We start from the raw sequence: 20,956 nt of genomic DNA on the forward strand, positions 1-20,956 counted from the left end.
TTGTTGTAGTGGGAGACGCACGTAGTTCCCCATGAGGTGGAGCCATATAGCATTGTAGGTTCCACCGCTGCGCGTAATAGTTCAACGTGAAACAGTCTGTAGTTAGAGATATGCACACTTGGGGCGCTGATGTACAGGTGTACGGCTTAGGCGCATCGTGTAATACGGGCTTAAGGCCCACACTGCAGGTGAGCCCAGTTTTTTTTTGCTGAGCCAGTGACCCCCACGACAGGGGGCATCGTGTTGTTGTTGGACCCACCCACACAGGCGGTGTGCGTGACGCAGGTGGCGCTGCTGTACACGGGCCGGCTGCTCGCCGGCTTCGCCATGGGCGCCGCCTGCGTCGTGTCGCCGCTCTACAACGAGGAGATCTCCGAGGTGGCGATCCGCGGCGCGCTGGGCGTCTACCAGAACCTCATGGTCACCGCCGGCGTCCTGGTCGCCTACGTCTCTGGCGCCCTGCTGCCCTACAACGGCACCATATTCATGGGGTGAGTCTCACAGCGAGCGGCCCGCACGCTCATTCGACAACATTTATTTTGTTTTTGTCTGCCCTGGGTTTTGGTGTCGTGAACACACAGTCTTATTCAACTCTAAGAAGAGGAGGCGACGACGTTTCGAACACCGAAAAAAATGTGTTGCATTACTTATTGAGAGCTCCTCATACATCGAAACTTCGATACCTACGAGGGCTATTCGGAAAGTAAGGAACGATAGGTCGCGAAATGGAAACCACAGCGAAAATCAAAACATTTTTATTTACAACAGTTAACTACAGCTTCCAGCTATTTACCTCCGTAGTCGCCGATACGACTTAGGCGTTTGTCACAGCGTTGTACCAACTTTCCGATACCCTCGTTACAAAGGGCAGCCGCCAGTGCTTTCCGCCAATTCTCTACGCCGGCCTACAGCACGTTGTCTGTGCCAAAATGTTGTCTTCATAGCCAGCGGTTCATGTGAGCAGACATGGAACTCAGAGGGAGACAATTACGGGCTGTATTGTGGGTAATCAAACATTTCCAGTTGAAAACGATGCAGGAGCATCTTCATTGCCCCTGCAGAATGCGGCTGAGAATTGTCTTGAAGAAGAAACCGCATGACAATTATGTATTGTTGGCTGCATAGCTTCAGGCGAAATGTCTCACCAGGCCCTCGTACTCGCCGGGAATCTTTATGTGCTCCCTGCGTGCTCAGAACTGAAAAGAACAACGTAATGCGATCGACGGGCATACTAGAGACACTGCCCAACACACCTGTGCAAAACTTCATCGCATTTTCACTGTGGTTTCCATTTCGCGACCGATCGTTCCTTTCTTTCCGAATCGCCCTCGGACTTAGAATGGCCATTTCTTCCCTTACAAGGGGAGACCACGACGTTTGGAACGCGGATTTACTGGAAACTTCGTACACACGTAGTACTCCATGAGGACAACAAAATGTGTAAGCAGTAGCGTGTACTTCTCAAGCGTCATTGAGAAAAGCGCAAGATAATTTCGGTCGTCAAATGTATACCTGTGTGTGGCCACTTTTACTACGAAGCAGCGGCAGCCGAGTGGTTAGCGTTCAAGCCCATTTCTTATCAAGTGCATTGCATCATGCATATGCGAAACAACTCTACACTTACTTTCACTTGTGGAGATGTGTGCGAGCTCCTCTTATTTCCCTCAATTGTCCATTTAGTGTCGCAATCGAGTTTCGATGATTCGCACACTGATCTCATTCTTGCGTCTTACATGTTGTTCTAGCAAAAATAAGTCTTCATATAGAGTTAGCGGCAGGTGGTCAAATAGAATCAGCTCTCCACGTATCTGTCTATATTGTTATATATCTACCTATATATATATATATATATATATATATATATATATATATATTAGGGGAAATATATATTAGGGGAAAAAAAGGAAAGCCAGAGAGACAGTAACTGAGAAATAGGATGCGATTCCATTCCACTTGGAGAGTATAAAAAAAAAGAAAGAGAAAAAACAAAAAACAAAATAAAAAAGAAAAAAAATACACCGGTTCTCGTCCGATCACCGAAGTTAAGCAACATCGGGCCCAGTTATTACTTGGATGAGTGACCGCCTGGGAACACTGGGTGCTGTTGGCTCTCATTTTCTCCTTTTCTCCTTTTTACGTCGCTACCCCTGCCAGCCCTCTTTTCATACTACTACGACTACTACTACCACTACTACTAATAATAATAATAAAAAGCCCCGTATTAACTGGATCGATGGATTGAGTCCCGCTCGTCAGTTATTTTTTAATTTCTAACACAGTAATTTTCTTCACTATTTATATTACAGTTGATATAATGGGAAAAATTCGTGTAATCGGATGAACTTTCATTACATTTACAATTTCATTTGGCAGTCTACAAATTTTTACTATCACAAACAATACAATATTAATAACTGTCGCCGGCCAGGGTGGCCGAGCGGTTCTAGGCGCTACACTGTGGAACCGTGCGACCGCTACGTTCGCAGGTTCGAATCCTGCCTCGGGCATGGATGTGTCTGATGTCCTTAGGTTAGTTAGGTTTAAGAAGCTCTCATGGGACTGATGACTTCAGAAGTTAAGTCCCATAGTGCTCAGAGCCATCTGAACCATTTTTTGAGGTAACAAGTGGTTTAGGACTCCTTCCAGGTATAAGGGATTTCTCAAATCACAGACAAGCATACATTTTCAGTATAACTTTATGCGTTTGGTCCTTTACTAGTCGATAGTTATGATTATTATATTATTTGTGATAGTAAAAATTTGTAGGCTTCCAAAGAAAATTGTAAATTTAATAGAAGTTCATCCGATTATACGTATTTTTCCCATTATATCAATTGTAATACAAATAGCAAAGAAAATTACTGTGTTAGAAATTAAAAAAAACTTACGAGCGGGACTCGATCCATCGATTCAGTAATTACGGGGCTTGAACGCGAACCACTTTTTTTTAATTTTCCTTGTTGATCGTTCTGTTTGGTCATTGCGGACGTCAGCTGGTTTTCGTTCAAGTTCGTTTGATGATCCTTCCACTCAGTTTTTTTATTTTAGAGGCCAAGCAGCTCTCTGACCGAACACGCTGAGCTACCGTGCCGGCTATCACTCGGTTACGCTTCGTCGTAAAAGTGGCCACGCACACGTATATATCTGACGACCGAAATTATCTTGCGATTTTCTCAATGACGCTTGAGAAGTACGCGCTACTGCTTACACATTTTGTTGTCCTCATGGAGTACTACATGTGTACGAAGTTTTCAGTACATTCGCGTTCCAAACGTCGTTGCCTCCCCTTGTAAGGAAAGAAATGGCCAGTCTAAGTACAAGGGCTGTTCGGAAAGAAACCAACGATCGGTCGCGAAATGGAAACCACAGTGAAATTTCGATGACGTTTTGCACAGGTGTGTTGGGCAGTGTCTCTAGTATGCCCAACGATCGCGTTACGTCATTCGTTTTAGTACTAAGCACACAGGGAGCACATAAAGATTCCTAGAACAATAGTGTGTGCCGCCAAGTACGAGGGCCTGATAAGAAATTTCGCCTGAAGCTATGCAGCCAACATTACATAACTGTCATGCGGTTTCTTGTGCAAGACAATTCTCAGCCGCATTCTGCAGGGGCAATGAAGATGCTCCTGCATCGTTTTCAACTGGAAATGTTTGATTACCCACAATACAGCCCGTAATTGTCTCCCTCTGAGTTCCATGTCTGCTCACATGAACCGCTGGCTATGAAGACAACATTTTTGCACAGACAACGAGCTGCAGGCCAGCGTAGAGAACTGGCAGAAAGCACTGGCGGCTGCCTTTTATAACGAGGGTATCGGATAGTTGGTACAACGCTACGACAAAGGTCTAAGTCGTATCGGCGACTAAGGAGGTAAGTAGCTGGAGGTTGTAGCTAACTGTTGCAAATAAAAAAGTTTTGATTTTCGCTGTGGTTTCCATTTCGCGATCTATCGTTCCTTACTTTCCGAATAGCCCTCGTAGCTAACGAAGTTTCGATGTATGAGGAGCTCTCAATAAGTAATGTAACACGTATTTTTCCCGGCGAATTTCGGTTGAAAAAAAAAAGCGAAATTTGTTGAGTGACATCGTGGAATACTCCCGCTGCAGCCCCTACAGTTGGAGCGACTGTTTGGCGGCGTGCACAAGGGAGTCATCATCTTCAAACCTTGTTCCACAAAGAGAGTCTTTCAGTTTCCCAAAGAGATGATAGTCACATGGAGCCAGGTCAGGACTGTAAGGCGGGTGTTTCAGTGTTGTCCATCCGAGTTTTGTGATCGCTTTCATGGTTTTTTGACTGACATGTGGCCGTGCGTTGTCGTGCACCAGAAAAACATCCTGCTTTTGCCGATGTGGTCGAACACGACTCAGTCGAGCTTGAAGTTCCTTCAGTGTCGTCACATATGCATCAGAATTTATGCTGGTTCCACTTGGCATGATGTCCACAAGCAAGAGTCCTTCGGAATCGAAAAACACTGTAGCCACAACTTTTCCAGCAGAAGGTGTGGTTTTGAATTTTTTTTCTTGGGTGAATTTGCAATATGCCACTCCATTGATTGCCTCTTCGTCTCTGGTAAAAAATGATGGAGCCATGTTTCATCATCTGTCACAATTCTTCCAAGAAATTCATCTCCACCATTCTCGTACTGTTCCAAAAGTTCGCTGCATGCCGTTTTTCTTGTTTCTTTGTGAGCTACTGTCAACATCCTGGGAACCCACCTGGCACAAACCTTTTTTAACGCCATCGCTTTCAGTATTCTGCAAACACTTCCTTCCCCTATCCCAACGTAGCGTGACAATTCGTTCGCTGTGATGCGTCTGTCAGCAGTCACCAATTCGTTAACTCTCTGCACATTGTCTGGAGCGTGTGCAGTACGAGGCCTGCCGCTGCGAGGACAATCCTCAATATTGCCGTGCCCGCTTTCATCACGTAACCTGCTTCCCCACCGACTAACTGTACTGCGATCGACAGCAGCAACTCCATACACCATTTTCAACCTCTTGTGGATGTTTCCCACTGTCTCGTTTTCACAGCACAGTGAAACCTTCCCGTCTCCTCTATATCTCAGTTTGTTACGCAATCTTCGCTTTTACAATAACCTATGAAACCTTCCCTTAGGATTTCTACCTCTCGCTTAATAATAACAAATGACATCTTCCATTTGAAATTAGTTCTCTTTCTCAATTTTAGCATAGAAATTTAAATGCTGCTTATTAAAAGTTATTTTCTGATTATTTCGATGAAACATAGAATGTGTCGTCGTCGTGTGACCCTCAGTCGTTACCTGCAATAACCCAAAATTGTTCCTTACCTTTTTTACTGTTACTGGATCGCCATCTGACTGCTACATCAAACTGCGACATGAATATACTTACTCTGTTTTACTATACTCTATTAGCTGCTGGTGGGCTTTCATAATAAGTGACTGTATTTATTACCAAAGCTGACGTTATTCTTTAATTAATTTGACTGAAATTACGTAATTCATAGTTAAACTTTTTCTTGACAACAATAAAATTTTGCAAAGTTTTACGTTGATGATTTTTGAGATGGATTATAATCAGTAATGCAATATTGCTGGCAAAAATTAATTATATTCTGAATGAATTGATTTTACAAACGTTCAGATGGGACTTACTTTTTACAATAATCTTACAACTAGCAATATGCAAACATACCTTCAGCAATCTTGAGTTTCTCAAAAAATTAATTCAATAATATTAGTTCCTCTTATGATAATAGTTAGCTGATGTCTCTGTACATCCGGTTATAATCTCTTGTAAATCAAAGTTGGTGGCTGGCAGGCACACCACTCCTCGCAACCTGTCGCTTCAGACCTGCTACCGACTCGCTTCACTTCTCGCTTACTACTAACTTCCTACGAACGCTAAAGTGCGGTCTCTTCCGCCAACAATGCTTTGTGATGCAGACAATCCCTGCTACCATTACAAAACGTAGCAATGCGCGGTCTTTCCGCTCTTTTCTTAAAATGTATCCATATGCTGTCTCTTCCGCCCTTTTTAAAATTATATCAATGTGCGGTCTCTCTTGACAACAATACTTTGGTGCAGACATTCTCTGCTACCACAATTATTTCCAACATGACAAATATTAATTATTCCTACTTAATCCTATTAATAAAATATAAACATCTTTCATAAATTGTGGTTTGACAATAGAAATATACACGTCTTACAATAGGAATTCTACGACAGCACGTTGCTTCTGACGAGCGTCAAGTGTAGAGGTAATCTTGAAGACGTGCTGTGACGGCGCCACTCACGGGAACAGGTTGAACTAAGTTTGAAAACAAGCGGGAAGGATGTATCTACACACTGTAAAACTTTCACACATGCAGAATGAAAACTGTATTTTTACGAAAATTTTCTTGGTAGGTTTTGGTAAAGTTTTCAAGTGGAGACAATCTTTCGACCTACCAAGAAAATTAGTGAAAGTTTAAGATCGGTGAAAGACGCACGACACCCCTTAACTACCCCAGGTGTGTATAAAATTCCGTGTAGCTGTGGCATGGTTTATATTGGAACAACTAAAAGCAGTGTTAATACCCGCCTAACGGAACACAAAAGGAACTGTAGATTGGGACAGATTGAGAAATCTGCTGTAGCGGAACGCGTTTTCAAAGACGGTGATCACGAAATAAAATTTCGTGACACAAACGTGATAGCTAGGACCTCACATTATTATACTCGCATGTATAGAGAAGCTATAGAGATCTACAAGCACGGAAATAATTTTAATAGAAAAGAAGAAGGATTAAAACTAGACAAGATATGGCGTTCGACTTTGTACCAACGAAGTGACAATCGATTACCTGTAATCGAGAGAGATAGCACTAGCCAGAGATAGTTTTAAAGTCGAAAGCACGTGACGAGTGGTGGCGCCATCTAAGCGCTCTATAGAAGTGGGACCACCAGCGCCTGGCAGCCAGTCGCCGACTCACCTCAGAGGATGTTGCCCGCAGCCGGCAACGAAACGTCAGGAAGGAGAAGTAGTTTTATATATGGACCACGGCAATTCAGCCGGGAAGTTTTAATTAATGAATGGATTCTACCTTAGCTACCGATTTCTGATCGAAGTCTATATTTATTAATAGTATCATTCCATTTACTGTGTGGAACTGTATATAGTGTGTTTTGTGAAAGTTTAATGAGAGCCCATTTGCAGAGAACCACTTAATACGAGGTGCATTCAAGTTGTAAGGCCCCGATTTTTTTTCTCCGGACTGGAAAGAGATAGAAACATGTGCATTGTTTTAAAATGAGGCCGCGTTCATTGTCAATACGTCCCAGAGATGGCAGCACCGTACGGCAGATGGAATTTTACCGCCAGCGGCGAGAATTAGAACTGTTTTAAATACTTAAAATGGGAATGTTTTCCTTACTTGAAGAGCGTGCAATCAACGTTTTCTGAATTTGCGTGGTGTGAAACGAATTGAAATTCATCGACAGTTGAAGGAGACATCTGGTGATGGAGTTATGGATGTGTCGAAAGTGCGTTCGTGGGTGCGACAGTTTAATGAAGGCAGAACATCGTGTGACAACAAACCGAAACAACCTCGGGCTCGCACAAGCCGGTCTGACGACATGGTCGAGAAAGTGGAGAGAATTGTTTTGGGGGATCGCCAAATGACTGTTGAACAGATCGCCTCCAGAGTTGGCATTTCTGTGGGTTCTGTGCACACAATCCTGCATGACGACCTGAAAATGCGAAAAGTGTCATTTGGGTGGGTGCCACGAATGCTGACGGACGACCAGACGGCTGCCGGTGTGGCATGTTGCCAAGCAATGTTGACGCGCAACGACAGCACGTATGGGACTTTCTTTTCGTCGGTTGTGACAATGGATGAGACGTGGATGTCATTTTTCAATCCATAAACAAAGCGCCAGTCAGCTCAATGGAAGCACACAGATTCACCGCCACCAAAAAAATTTCGGGTAACCGCCAGTGCTGAAGAAATGGTGTCCATGTTCTGGGACAGCGAGGGCGTAATCCTTACCTATTGCGTTCCAAAGGGCACTACGATAACAGGTGCATCCTACGAAAATGTTTTGAAGAACAAATTCCTTCCTGCACTGCAACAAAAACGTCCGGGAAGGGCTGCGCGTGTGCTGTTTCACCAAGACAACGCACCGGCACATCGCGCTAACGTTACGCAACAGTTTCTTCGTGATAACAACTTTGAAGTGATTCCTCATGCTCCCTACTCACCTGACCTGGCTCCTAGTGACTTTTGGCTTTTTCCAACAATGAAAGACACTCTCCGTGGCCGCACATTCACCAGCCGTGCTGCTATTGCCTCAGCGATTTTCCAGTGGTCAAAACAGACTCCTAAAGAAGCCTTCGCCGCTGCCATGGAATCATGGCGTCAGCATTGTGAAAAATGTGTACGTCTGCAGGGCGATTACGTCGAAAAGTAACGCCAGTTTCATCGATTTCGGGTGAGTAGTTAATTAGAAACAAAAAATCGGAGGCCTTAGAACTTGAATGCACCTCGTAATTTTCTGAAAAACATCGTTTACAATTTGACCAGTTAAAGGTCAGAATCGGAGTTTACTGTGGCAGCCTCAGAAGCGAGCAAACAGGCGCGGTCCGCTTGACGGCTGGCGCTGTCGGAGGCAGAGTGTGACGGCGGTGTGTGTGGGTGTGCGGCAGGTGCGTGCCGCCGCTGCTGCTGCTGACGCTGTTCGTGTGGGCGCCCGAGTCGCCGGTGCTGCTGGTGGCCAAGGGCAAGGAGCTGCAGGCGCGCCGGGCGCTGCGCTGGCTGCGCGGCCCGCACGCCGACGTGGACGGCGAGGTGGCCAAGATCAAGGTGCGTACCTCAGCGCTGCCCACACCGACCCACAGGAAGGCCTCGCCGCTTGTACGTGACGTCACGTCAACTAGTTGCAGGCATACTCATAGTGGTGGTGTCTCCCTCTCTGACACAGGAAAATGTGAAACTATTGGCGGTAGTTGACCAACACACATTGTTCTGACAGATTTCTTGTGGTGTGCGTACTGTAAGACCTTCCGCACACACACCATCAGATTATTTGACTTGTCGCTCTAACGAAGTAGGCGAGTGCCAGCAATATGTCTCGTGGTCTTATCGTGGCGCGTTTATCTTCTGCCGTTAGGTCAGACGATAGAAATGCCACTTGCACGCTTAGAGTAGCAGACTGATGGTGACCAACTTTAAACAGAACTTGATTAATTTTCACACACATTTATTAAAATAATAACAAACATAAACATTACGTAACTTGATTCTGGATGCTGTTTACATTTGACAGTCTGGAGTTCCTTTGGTCTTGGTATGTTAATCTTATTCTCACTTATCTCTGATACTTGACAAAGTGTCTATTCATTTATCTTCGTGGCTATGTACAGGAATATGATAATCTTATTAGGTGCAGATTGAAACTTGACTATAGACTGGTACAGACTAATGCAGACTGACTAATCGGAGGCCTGTACACTCGTTATAATACCTCGCGCGTTCAGGTATCACTGCGTGAGTGTGAAAGTGTGATCTGCGAGGAGAAAAGGTTCTACATTAGCAGCAATCTCATTGGCTGCGTTACATATTAATACGCGGATCGGCGGAAGCAGAATTTGGTCCGTCTCTGAGGCAGCTCCATCTCGTAGTGCGGAGACGGACGAGCGCTGCGCCTGCGCTGTTGTACTTAGTGGGGCGCGCTCTAGTGGGAAAGTTGTGTACGTGATGACTATGCGGAACTATGTACACAACAAAATATGGCTCTGAGCACTATGCGACTCAACTTCTGAGGTCATCTGTCACCTAGAACTTAGAACTAATTAAACCTAATTAACCTAAGGACGTCACACACATCCATGCCCGAAGCAGGATTCGAACCTGCGACCGTAGCGGTCGCTCGGTTCCAGACTGTAGCGCCCAGAACCGCACGGCCTATGTACACAACATTTCTGCAATCAATTAATAGTGCAATTCATTACACTTCTTAACAAATAGTATACTCCTGAACTTAAATTTCCACCTGTTTTAAGGATTGACATATGAAAACAACTTCATGGTCCAGCAGCAACAGAATTCGTGCTTCTTTACCTTATTTTTAAATCTGTGGAAGCTACGTTTGTACTGGGTTGCTTTTACAAGAAACTGTGAACATATTGGTGCTCTTCTTTAGGTATCTTGGTTGACTATGGGGTGAGGAGCACTGAATGTCAATGAAATATCTTGCGATTGTACACGTTGGGGGAGGGAGTGGGGGACAGAAGAAGAGGCAAAAGAGAGATACTTGTTTTATCAAATTAAATTTTTTTAGCTTATAAAGTTTCTCCTTTCAGTTGCAAGAGGGAAAATATTTATCTTTTCTAATGTGCATGTTTAAAAAAGTTTAAGCTCAGCAGTGTTTTCGATGTATGAAGCTATTTTGTTTCCTGTTTAGAATTCCTTTCGTTGAAAACGACTGTAATCTAATGACTGGCAACAGTTGGACATTTAAACATGTAAATTAGTTTACCTTTCCAGTGACGATTTCAAACGAAAATAAATAAATAAATAAAAGAAACGAGTTCATTGTAAGGGGGTTGTGGTAAGTTTCGATAGCAAAAGGGATCAAGTAAATATAGTTACTTGAATGTAAAATTTCCAAAGCTTGCAATGGGGCAAAGCATCTCCTCATATTGATCTACGTTTGTTGCCACAGGATTCAGTAATACAGAACTATGATCTTCATTTGTAGCTTTACGATAGTAAGAAAATCTTTCATCTAAATAAAACTGCAGAATCCAAAACAACACCAAACATTTTGTCCAAAAGTAAGAGATTTATAGTGATAAGCACGCACAGGCGTTTCTGCCTGCAACAGACCTGGCGTTCGCCGTTGCTAGCTGGCGTGACGTCACGAACAAGCACCGAGGCCTTCCTTTGAGTCGGTGTTGGCGCTGCCGCAGTCTGGCACCCCTTCCCGCTCGGGAAGCAGCACATTACACCGCACGGCTAGCCAGGCCACAGGGTGTTCAAAAAGGCTTTCCGCAGTGCCGTATGATTGTTAGCCGCGCGTGACGCATTATTGTTCGCCTTCCTGGGTTACTTCCCTTCAAGTGGACTCTCCCATTCCACTGTCTCATTTAACTCAGCCAGTGTCAGTAGTATCGTTGCTGTGTGTCGTTACGTCTTGACGTGGACGTTTGAGTTTAGTTCCTTTGTCCGTTTGTTTCGTTTTTGTCACTGTTAAAATGCTAACCACTTATCTTAGAAAATAGATTAAGGAAAGGCAAACCTACGTTTCTAGCTTTCGTAGACTTAGAGAAAGCTTTTGACAATGTTGACTGGAATATTCTCTTTCAAATTCTGAAGGTGGCAGGGGTAAAATACAGGGCTCGAAAGGCTATTTACAATTTGTACAGAAACCAGATGGTAGTTATAAGAGTCGAGGGGCAGGAAAGGGAAGCAGTGGTTGGGAAGGGAGTGAGACAGGGTTGTAGCCTATCCCCAATGCTATTCAATCTGTATATTGAGCAAGCAGTAAAGGAAACAAAAGAACAATTCGGAGTAGGTATTAAAATCCATGGAGAAGGAATAAAAGCGTTGAGGTTCGCTGATGACATTGTAATTCTGTCAGATACAGCAAAGGACTTGGAAGAGCAGTTGAACGGAATGGACAGTGTCTTGAAAGGAGGATATAAGATGAACATCAACAAAATCAAAACGAGGATAATGGAATGTAGTCGAATAAAGTCGGGTGATGCTGAGGGAATTAGATTAGGAAATGAGACACTTAAAGTAGTAAAGGAGTTTTGCTATTTGGGGAGCAAAATAACTGATGATGGTCGAAGTAGAGAGGATATACAATGCAGACTGGCAATGGGAAGGAAAGCGTTTCTGAAGAAGAGAAATTTGTTAACATCGAGTATAGATTTAAGTGTCAGGAAGTCGTTTCTGAAAATATTTGTATGCAGTATAGCCATGTATGGAAGTGAAACATGGACAATAAATAGCTTGGACAGGAAGAGGATAGAAGCTTTCGAAATGTGGTGCTACAGAAGAATGCTGAAGATTAGACTCGTAGATCACATAACTAATGAGGAGGTATTGAGAAGAATTGGGGAGGAGTTTGTGGCACAACTTGACGAGAAGAAGGGACCGGTTGGTAGGACATGTTCTGAGGCATCAAGGGATCACAAATGTAGCATTGGAGGGCAGCGTGGAGGGTAAAAATCGTAGAGGGAGACCAAGAGATGAATACACTAAGCAGATTCAGAAGGATGTAGGTTGCAGTAGGTACTGGGAGATGAAGAAACTTGCACAGGATAGGGTAGCATGGAGAGCTGCATCAAACCAGTCTCAGGACTGAAGACCACAACAACAACAACAACACATGAACTTGCAAAATTCTCGTATGCGGAGTACTGCAAATCCATTGTGTATTCATGAGGAACCACTTCATTCTGTCAAAATAGGAGTTTGGATTGCAATTGCTAGACGTCGGATTGTGGGTCCCATATTTTTCAACGAAACAATAAACGCAAAACGATACTGCAGTGATATTCTGTACCCATTCGTAGATTTTCAGTAAGATCGTGCAACCGCACATACAGCTCGCGTTTCAATGTTACTCTTGCTGATGTTTTTGGTAATCTCATAATTTCATCGAGACTTTGACCTCCGCGATCGCCTGACCTAACACTACCTGACATTTTCTTTTGGGATGCAGCGAAAGCAGCTGTGTACAAAAACCGTCCAAAATCCATCGATGAATTGAAAACTGTAATTTCCACTTTCACTGCTCCTGTTACAGAAGAAATGTCACAGCTCGTGTTTGGAAACATGATTAGGTGAATTGAATTCTGTATTCAACAACAGGTGGGACACTTTCAACATTTAATGTGAAAATTTGTAAGTAAAAATTAATATTCAATAACTAATAACTCGTATTTCATTGAGTTTCTTTTCGGTATATTCACTGCGGCATACGGAACGCGCGGCTAACAATCATACGGCACTGCGGAGAGACTTTTTGAACACCCGGTAGTAGAGTCTACTTTACTTACGTTTTTCGGTAACAGGATAAGAAGTGACAGCCAAAACATTTTTTTACGTTTTCTGCTGCACTCATTCATGAAAAAAAACGGATTTACAATAAATACGATAAGTGATTTGCACAACCTGCTTGTCCATTATTATTTTCATATCTCTTTATTAACCATCCTGCGTTTTACAGACAAGTGAAATATCTGTAGTATTTTTTCTCCATCTCATCGGAAAAGTAAAACCATACATTGTGCATACAAAATAAAAAAAACCAGATTAATGGTCGAATTTTGAGATAGTAAAAGAAGTGACACGCAGCAATTTTTTTAGGTTTTCTATTACATTGAATCATATTGTCAAATTTGATATAATTAATTACATTATAATAACAATGTATAGGAAACAGTATCAGGCACAAATGCTTAGATACATACCTGCACAATTTGGAGAAATTAACCAGACCGTCGTGTATAAATTTTATCTTTATATAAACGTAGCACAAATATGTATACACTGACTGCCAGTATATTCAGACACACTTTCAAGTTTATCTAGCACTTGTTTCGTAAACACATGGCTATAAAATCGCAGAAATTACTTCTATAATACAAGGCTTTACAATACCGTGTTCTCGACATTATTCTACGTGTAAAGTGCTTCATATCAATATGAGATTTACATTTATATGTTTATTGTGCAATCCTATGAAAAGCAGCTGGTGTTCGTTTCACATACTTTTATTTACCGGATGTAGAAGTATGAAATCGGAATTTGGTTGCAATAATTACGTGTCTGTTGTTTGAAACTGATAAACAATATTTTACTCAAAATAATCTCCATTGCTATTTATACATTTCTCCCACCTCTCCAGCAGGGTATTATGCCACGCCAAAAACAACAGTTCTTCTTTTAAAGCGAACCAGTCAGCGAGAGATTTTCTTACATTTTCATACGAACTGAAACGTTGTTCAGCGAGAGCGTGTCCCAGTGATGCAAATAGATGATAATCGGACGGACCCAAGTCTGGAGAATAAGCCTCATGCCCTAGTATTTCCTAACTGAGCGCCTCGATCGTTTTCTTGGCCAGTTTTCCCGTGTGTGATGGGGCGTTATCATGGAGCAGTATGACTTTGTGTTGCCTTTTTCCATATTCCGGTCGTTTTCCACATAATGCTCGATTTAAATCGACCACTTGCTGTTGGTAGCGATTATTGTTAACGGTTTCACCAGGTTTTAGCAGCTCATAATAGATGACACCCTTCTGATTCCACCAAACACAGATCTTGCAGTGGATGTCGATGGTTTGAGTGGATTCACCCATGATTTACGACGCTTAGGATTGTCAAAATATATCCATTCTTCATCACCTGTCACTATTGGATGGCGAAACTACTTCCTTTTTTATCTGGTTAGCAGCATTTCGCAAGTGGTCTTTCGAATTGCTTGCTGTCTTTCATTCAGTTCGTGAGGAACATATTTTCCAACTTTCTGCACCTTTCCCATAGCTTTTAACCGCGGAGAAACGGCTTTCTGTGTCACATTCATTTTATTTATTGATTATTCCGTCGCTTCTTGATAGAACAATTCCATATTCAGGGTTGAATAACAAGCAGTTTTTTGTTCTACTGATTTTTATTTGTATGAACTAGTTTTCGGCTTATTAAGCCAACTTCAGATAACTACTGGCTATTGTTTACAACGAGAAAGCTACTTCTAAACAATAGCCAGTAGTTATCTGAAGATGGCCTAATAAGCCGAAAACTACACTACTGGTCATTAAAATTGCTACACATAGAAGAAATGCAGATGATAAACGGGTATTCATTGGACAAATATATTATACTAGAACTGACATGTGATTACATTTTCACGCAATTTGGGTGCATAGATCCTGAGAAATCAGTACCCAGAACAACCACCTCCGGTCGTAATAACGGCATTGATACGCCTGGCCATTGAGTCAAACAGAGCTTGTATGGAGTGTACAGGTACAGCTGCCCATTCAGCTTCAACACGATACCACAGTTCATCAAGAGTAGTGACCGGCGTTTTGTGACGAGCCAGTTGCTCGGCCACCATTGACCAGAAGTTTTCAGTTGGTGAGAGATCTGCAGAATGTGCTGCCCAGGGCAGCAGTCGAACATTTTCTGTATCCAGAAAGGCCCGTACAGGACCTGCAACGTGCGGTCGTGCATTATCCTGCTGAAATATAGAGTTTCGCAGGGATCGAATGAAGGGTAGAGCCACGGGTCGTAACACATCTGAAATGCAACGTGCACTGTTCAAATTGCCGTCAATGCGAACGAGAGGTGACCGAGACATGTAACCAATGGCACCCCATACCATCACGCGGGGTGATACGCCAGTATGGCGATGACGAATACAGACTTCCAATGTGCGTTCATCGCGATGTCGCCAAACATGGATGCGACCATCATGATGCTCTAAACAGAACCTGGATTCATCCAAAAAAATGACGTTTTGCCATTCGTGCACCGGGGTTCGTCGTTGAGTACACCATCGCAGGCGCTCCTGTCTGTGATGCAGCGTCAAGGATAACCGCAGCCACGGTCTCCGAACTGATAGTCCACGCTGCTGCAAACGTCGTCGAACTGTACGTGCAGATCGTTGTTGTCTTGCAAACGTTCCCATTTGTTGTCTCAGGGATCGAGACGTGGCTGCACGATCCGTTACAGCCATGCGGATGCCTGTCATCCCGGCTGCTAGTGATACGAGGCCGTTGGGATCCAGCACAGCGTTCCGTATTACACTCCTAAACCCACCGATTCCATATTCTGCTAACAGCAAAGTCGTGATACGATTAACCCCAATCGCGATAGGCTACAATCAGACCTTTATCAAAGTCGGAAGCGTGATGGTACGCATTCCTCCACCTTACACGAGGCACCACAACAACGTTTCACCAGGCAACGCCGGTCAACTGCTGTTTGTGTATGAGAAATCGGTTGGAAACTTTCCTCGTGTCAGCACGTTGTAGGTGTCGCCACCGGCGGCAACCTGGTGTGAATGCTCTGAAAAGCTAATCATTTTCATATCACAGCATCTTCTTCCTGCAGGCTAAGTTTCGCGTCTGTAGCACGTCATCTTCGTGGTGTAGCAATTTTAATGGCCAGTAGTGTAGTTCATCAAATAAAAATCGGTAGAACAAAAAACCGCCTTATTCAACTCACAGTCATTTGTTCAGCGAGTTCCTGTTGAGTCTATCATCTTTATCCGATAAGGCCTGCAATTCGTTGTCTTCGAACGTTTTGGGTAGTTTCCTGCTCTCGTCGTTTCTCACGTCAGAATCACCACTTTTGAATTTTTTGAACCACTCGAAACACTGCGTTTTTCCAAGAGCATGTTCGCCGAAAGCTTCGACAAGCATTCTATGCGATTCTGCAGCAGCTTTCTTCAAATGCTAATGCGATTCTGCAGCAGCTTTCTTCAAATGATAACAGAAAACAAATGCTGTCTCCAAATCGTAGCTCGTAGGCACAAAATTCGAAATGTTTACAGGTTTGAAACAGATACCGACGAATGGAATTTGGGTGTGTGTGTGTTGACGTTCGTCGTCAGCCGTTACAGGAAGCAGACGGCGCTGCAGGCGCGGTCTGACGGTCGCTACACTGCCGGCTGGCACCATCTATAGGCAAATTCCGGTTTCATACTTCTACACCTGGTACATCCGCAGCAACAATAGCGCACCATAGCCGTTGCTAAAGCTCCAACGTGCAGAGACGTGCCATATAAAACAAGGCGAATTCAAGTAAAATCAAAGTTACGCTATTAGCACAAATTATAGGCCAACAGCGTTGTCCCAAAATCAGGTGACTAACCTGGTTAGAACACGTGCTGTACACTACGATCACTCCACAGATATACACTGCTGGCCATTAAAATTGTTACACCACTAAGATGACGTGCTAAAGACGCTAAATTTAAACGACAGGTAGAAGATGCTGTGATACGCAAACGATTAGCTTTTCAGAGCATTCACACAAGGTTGGCGCCGGTGGCGACACCGATAACATGCTGACATGAGGGTTGCGGTTTATCGTATCGCTACATTGCTGCTCGCGTTGGACGAGATCCAACGACTGTTAGCAGAATATGGAATCGGTGGGTTCGGGAGGGTAATACGGAACGCCGTGCTGGATCGTATCACTAGCAGTCGAGGTGACAGGCGTCTTATCCGCATGGCTGTAACGGATCGTGCAGCCACGTCTCGATCCCTGAGTCAACAGATGGGGTCGTTTGCAAGACAACAACCATGTGCACGAACAGTTCGACGACGTTTGTAGCAGCATGGACTATCAGCTCGGAGACCATGGCTGCGGTTACCCTTGACGCTGCATCACAGACTGGAGCGCCTGCGACGGTGTACTAGACGACGAACCTGGGTGCACGAATGGAAAAACGTCATTTTCTCGGATGAATCCAGGCTCTGTTGACAGCATCATGATCGTTGCATGCGTGTTTGGCGACATCGCGGTGAACGCACATTGGAAGCGTGTATTCGTCATCGCTATACTGCCGTATCACCCGGCGTGATGGTATGGGGTGCCATTTGTTACGCGTCTCGGTCACCTCTTGTTGGCATTGACTGCACTTTGAACAGTGGACGTTACATTTCAGATGTGTTACGAACCGTGGCTCTACCCTTCATTCGATCCCAGCGAAACCCTACAGTTCAGCAGGATAATGCACGACCGCTTGTTGCAGGTCCTGTACGGGCCTTTCTGGATACAGAAAATGTTCGACTGCTGCCCTGGCCAGCACGTTCTCCAGATCTCTCACCAACTGAAAACGTCTGGGCAATGGTGGCCGAGCAACTGGCTCGTTACAATACTCTTAATGAACTGTGGTATCGTCTTGAAGCTGCATGGGCAGCTGTATATGTACGAACATCCAGGCTCTGTTTGACTCAATGCCCAGGCGTATCAAGGCCGTTATTACGGCCAGAGGTGGTTGTTCTGGGTACTGATTTATCAGGATCTATGCAGACAAATTGCCTGAAAATGTAATCACATGTCAGTTCTAGTATAATATATTTGTCCAATGAGTACCTGTTTATCATCTGCATTTCTTCTTGATGTAACAATTTTAATGGCCAGTAGTGTACATGTTCTATGGGGTGTGCGAATACTTTTAATCAGGCTGTGTACCTCATATTCGCGACTGAACCATAACCAAAAAGCCTTTTTTGTTTTCCGCGCCAGAATTCTTTTCAGTTTTCTCCCAGGCTGGGAATCACTGTGCGATTGTCCGTGCACAGCGAGTGATGCGAAACGTGAATGACCGGCAGGAGCTGGTGGCGGAGTCGGCCTCGCGGGACGGCCACCAGGGGTCTCTGCTGTCGTCGGCCAAGGCGCTGCTGCGGCGCATGGCGGAGGCCCGGCGCGACCTGCGCGCGCTCGGCATCGTCTTCGGCCTGATGTGCTTCCGCCAGGTGATCGGCATCAACGCCGTCGTCTTCTACACCGTCGACATCTTCGCCGTCGCCGACGCCGACCTGTCGCCCTCTGCCGAGACCATCATCGTCGGCATGGTGCAGGTCTGTGTCCCATCTTTACTCCCAGAAGCCACTATGCCACGGGCCAATAAATTTACCGATCCATACCGCAAGCCAGCTTTGACAGAACACTGGCAATGTCTAATTTGCTTCTATCATTTTTGAGCATATGTTCGAACCGTTTTTGTTTTCATGTTGTTATTCCGGTTGCTATGGATTTTTTGTATCGATTGTCACTTTGTATTTTTAATTCACTGTCGCCATTTGAGATGACAATTGCCATTTTCTCATCTGGAGATAGTGAATGGAGCTGTGCATTCTAGATAATGGAGTGCCAAGTGGAGTTACCAGAACGTTTCCAACTTATTCTTCTGTTTTGAGTTCAGTAGAGGGGTGACAGCAGCGAAGGTAGCTAGGAACATTTGCATCATGAATGCGGATTATGCCATTGGATGGAGCACAGTAAGAAAATGGTTTTCTTTTTGTAACAGGATCACCGTAGCGAGTGACATGGTCAGGGTTGTAGGGTGTGGCTGGGTAGAAGGAGCAATCTTCCTCTTTATAGTTGGTTCTCCCAATACATTTTCTCGTAGCTCAGCCCCACTACTCGTGTCGTGGTGGAGACAAGCTGATGCACGCAGTCCGGGCAACGCTACACCGCAGTCGGTCAGTGGCTGCGCAGGCAGTAGGAGATTAGCAGCACGAGGCCCAGCCCAGGTCACAGACATGGCGGCTCGTGACGACAGCGGGAGTCGCCGGTGCAGCAGCGGGCAACGCCCTCTGGCGGCCGGTCCTCAGGGACAGCGTCACTGATGACGACGACGTAACAGCAACCGAACGCCAAATCGGTCGAACTGAACGCCGGCCCCACCTCTGGTGCTCTTAAATAGTGCAGACTGCTGCTGAACCCGCCGGTTACGCAGCGCTGTGGGTAATAGAAGGTTCTCAATGAGTTGGCTAACGCAACTGTGCCACACACGACCCTCGCCTGCGTAATTCTGCTAATGCTGCGTGCACGTACACACATACCAACGCTCGTTGCAAAACTGTCACCTGCTTAACGCGCCGGCCAGCCTTCGTCCGCCGTCTGCCGTGAGGCTGGCGCTTCGCTCACTGAAACACACTAAATCACAATTTCGCACCATATCTCGTAAAAATAACCCCTTGTCCTCTACATCGTTTTAAGAAGGATCGTTTTGACGTTAGTGACTTTCCATTTGCAGGAAGACATTTGGGTTTCATAAGATCGTTTAAACGCATTAATTCACAATGACCCACATCAGCTTACTCGAGAACTGACAAATGTGATGAACTGTGATCATTGCACCATCGCGCAACATTTCCATGCAGTGGGGAAGGTTCAAAAATCGGGTGTATAGGTAGCGCATGCTCCAAATGGAATCACAAAAAACCGCGGGTGGCCAAATGTACATCTCTGCTTGCTCGTCATCAACAGGCTTGTGGGCCACATCGACCATTCCTATCTTGTATCGTTATTGCTGACGAGAAATGATGTGTTTATGCTAACGTAAGGAAATGAAAGAAATCGCTGAGCCCAAACAAAGCAGAAACTCCCTGTACAAAGACCTGCATATATCCATAAGAGATGTTATGCATCTGGTGGAACAGCGATTGCCGACCGCTGTGACCGAGTGGTTCTAGGCGCTTCAGTCCGGAACCATGCGGTTGCTATGGTCGCAAGTTCGAATCCTGCCTCGGTCATGGATGTGTGTGATGTCCTCAGGTTAGTTAGGTTTAAGTAGTTCTAAGCTCTAGGGGACTGATGACCTCAGATATTAAGTCCCATAGTGCTCAGAGCCATTTTGAACCATACAGGGGAGACGTTTAAATTGAATGTAGCTTGCCTAGTATCAGTGGGTAAATACGATATTGCAGGGCCTGTGTTGTTCAGAGTCACGATGGCAAGTTTCTTTGGGTATGCATGTTTATCCGTGTGTCTACGCACCTTCTGTTGGGACAGATAAATAGCCGGGAGGGAGTGGACTAGTTGCTTGGCTGGTTGGTTTTGGGGAAGGGGCCAAACAGCGAGGTCATCGATGCCATCGGGTTAGGGCAGGACGGGGAAGGAAGTTGACCGTGCTCTTTCAAAGGAACCATCCCAGCATTTGCCTGAAGTGATTCAGAGAAATCGCGCAAAACGTGAAATCGTGGGTATGAACCGTCGTCCTCCAGAATGCGAGTCCAGTGTGCTAACCACTGCGTCACCTCGCTCGGTTCAGCACGTCCGAAGGAACTTTGCATCGTACTTCTGAACAACACAGCCATTATCATATCGCACGTAATGAATACTCTGAATTGTCGAAGCACACAGTATCGTGTTTCCACTTTTGAGATCGCTGTATAGGCATGTACCGAAATCCAACAATTAAAAAAAAAATAGCTGTCAGTGGTTCAGAAAGGAG

At 44.7% G+C, this 20,956-nt stretch overlaps 1 protein-coding gene across 1 annotated transcript in view; it reads left to right on the forward strand.

The window, feature by feature from the left end:
- LOC124716775 (facilitated trehalose transporter Tret1-2 homolog) overlaps positions 1-20,956 on the forward strand; it is a 60,489-nt gene that overhangs the window by 12,312 nt on the left and 27,221 nt on the right. Inside the window, exons 3-5 of the mRNA XM_047243322.1 lie at positions 286-491; positions 8,674-8,830; positions 18,297-18,575. Coding sequence (XP_047099278.1) covers positions 286-491; positions 8,674-8,830; positions 18,297-18,575 — 642 coding nt within the window. The remainder of the gene's footprint in view (positions 1-285; positions 492-8,673; positions 8,831-18,296; positions 18,576-20,956) is intronic.

Source organism: Schistocerca piceifrons, chromosome 9, assembly GCF_021461385.2.
Source record: "Schistocerca piceifrons isolate TAMUIC-IGC-003096 chromosome 9, iqSchPice1.1, whole genome shotgun sequence".
Classification (NCBI taxonomy): domain Eukaryota; kingdom Metazoa; phylum Arthropoda; class Insecta; order Orthoptera; family Acrididae; genus Schistocerca; species Schistocerca piceifrons.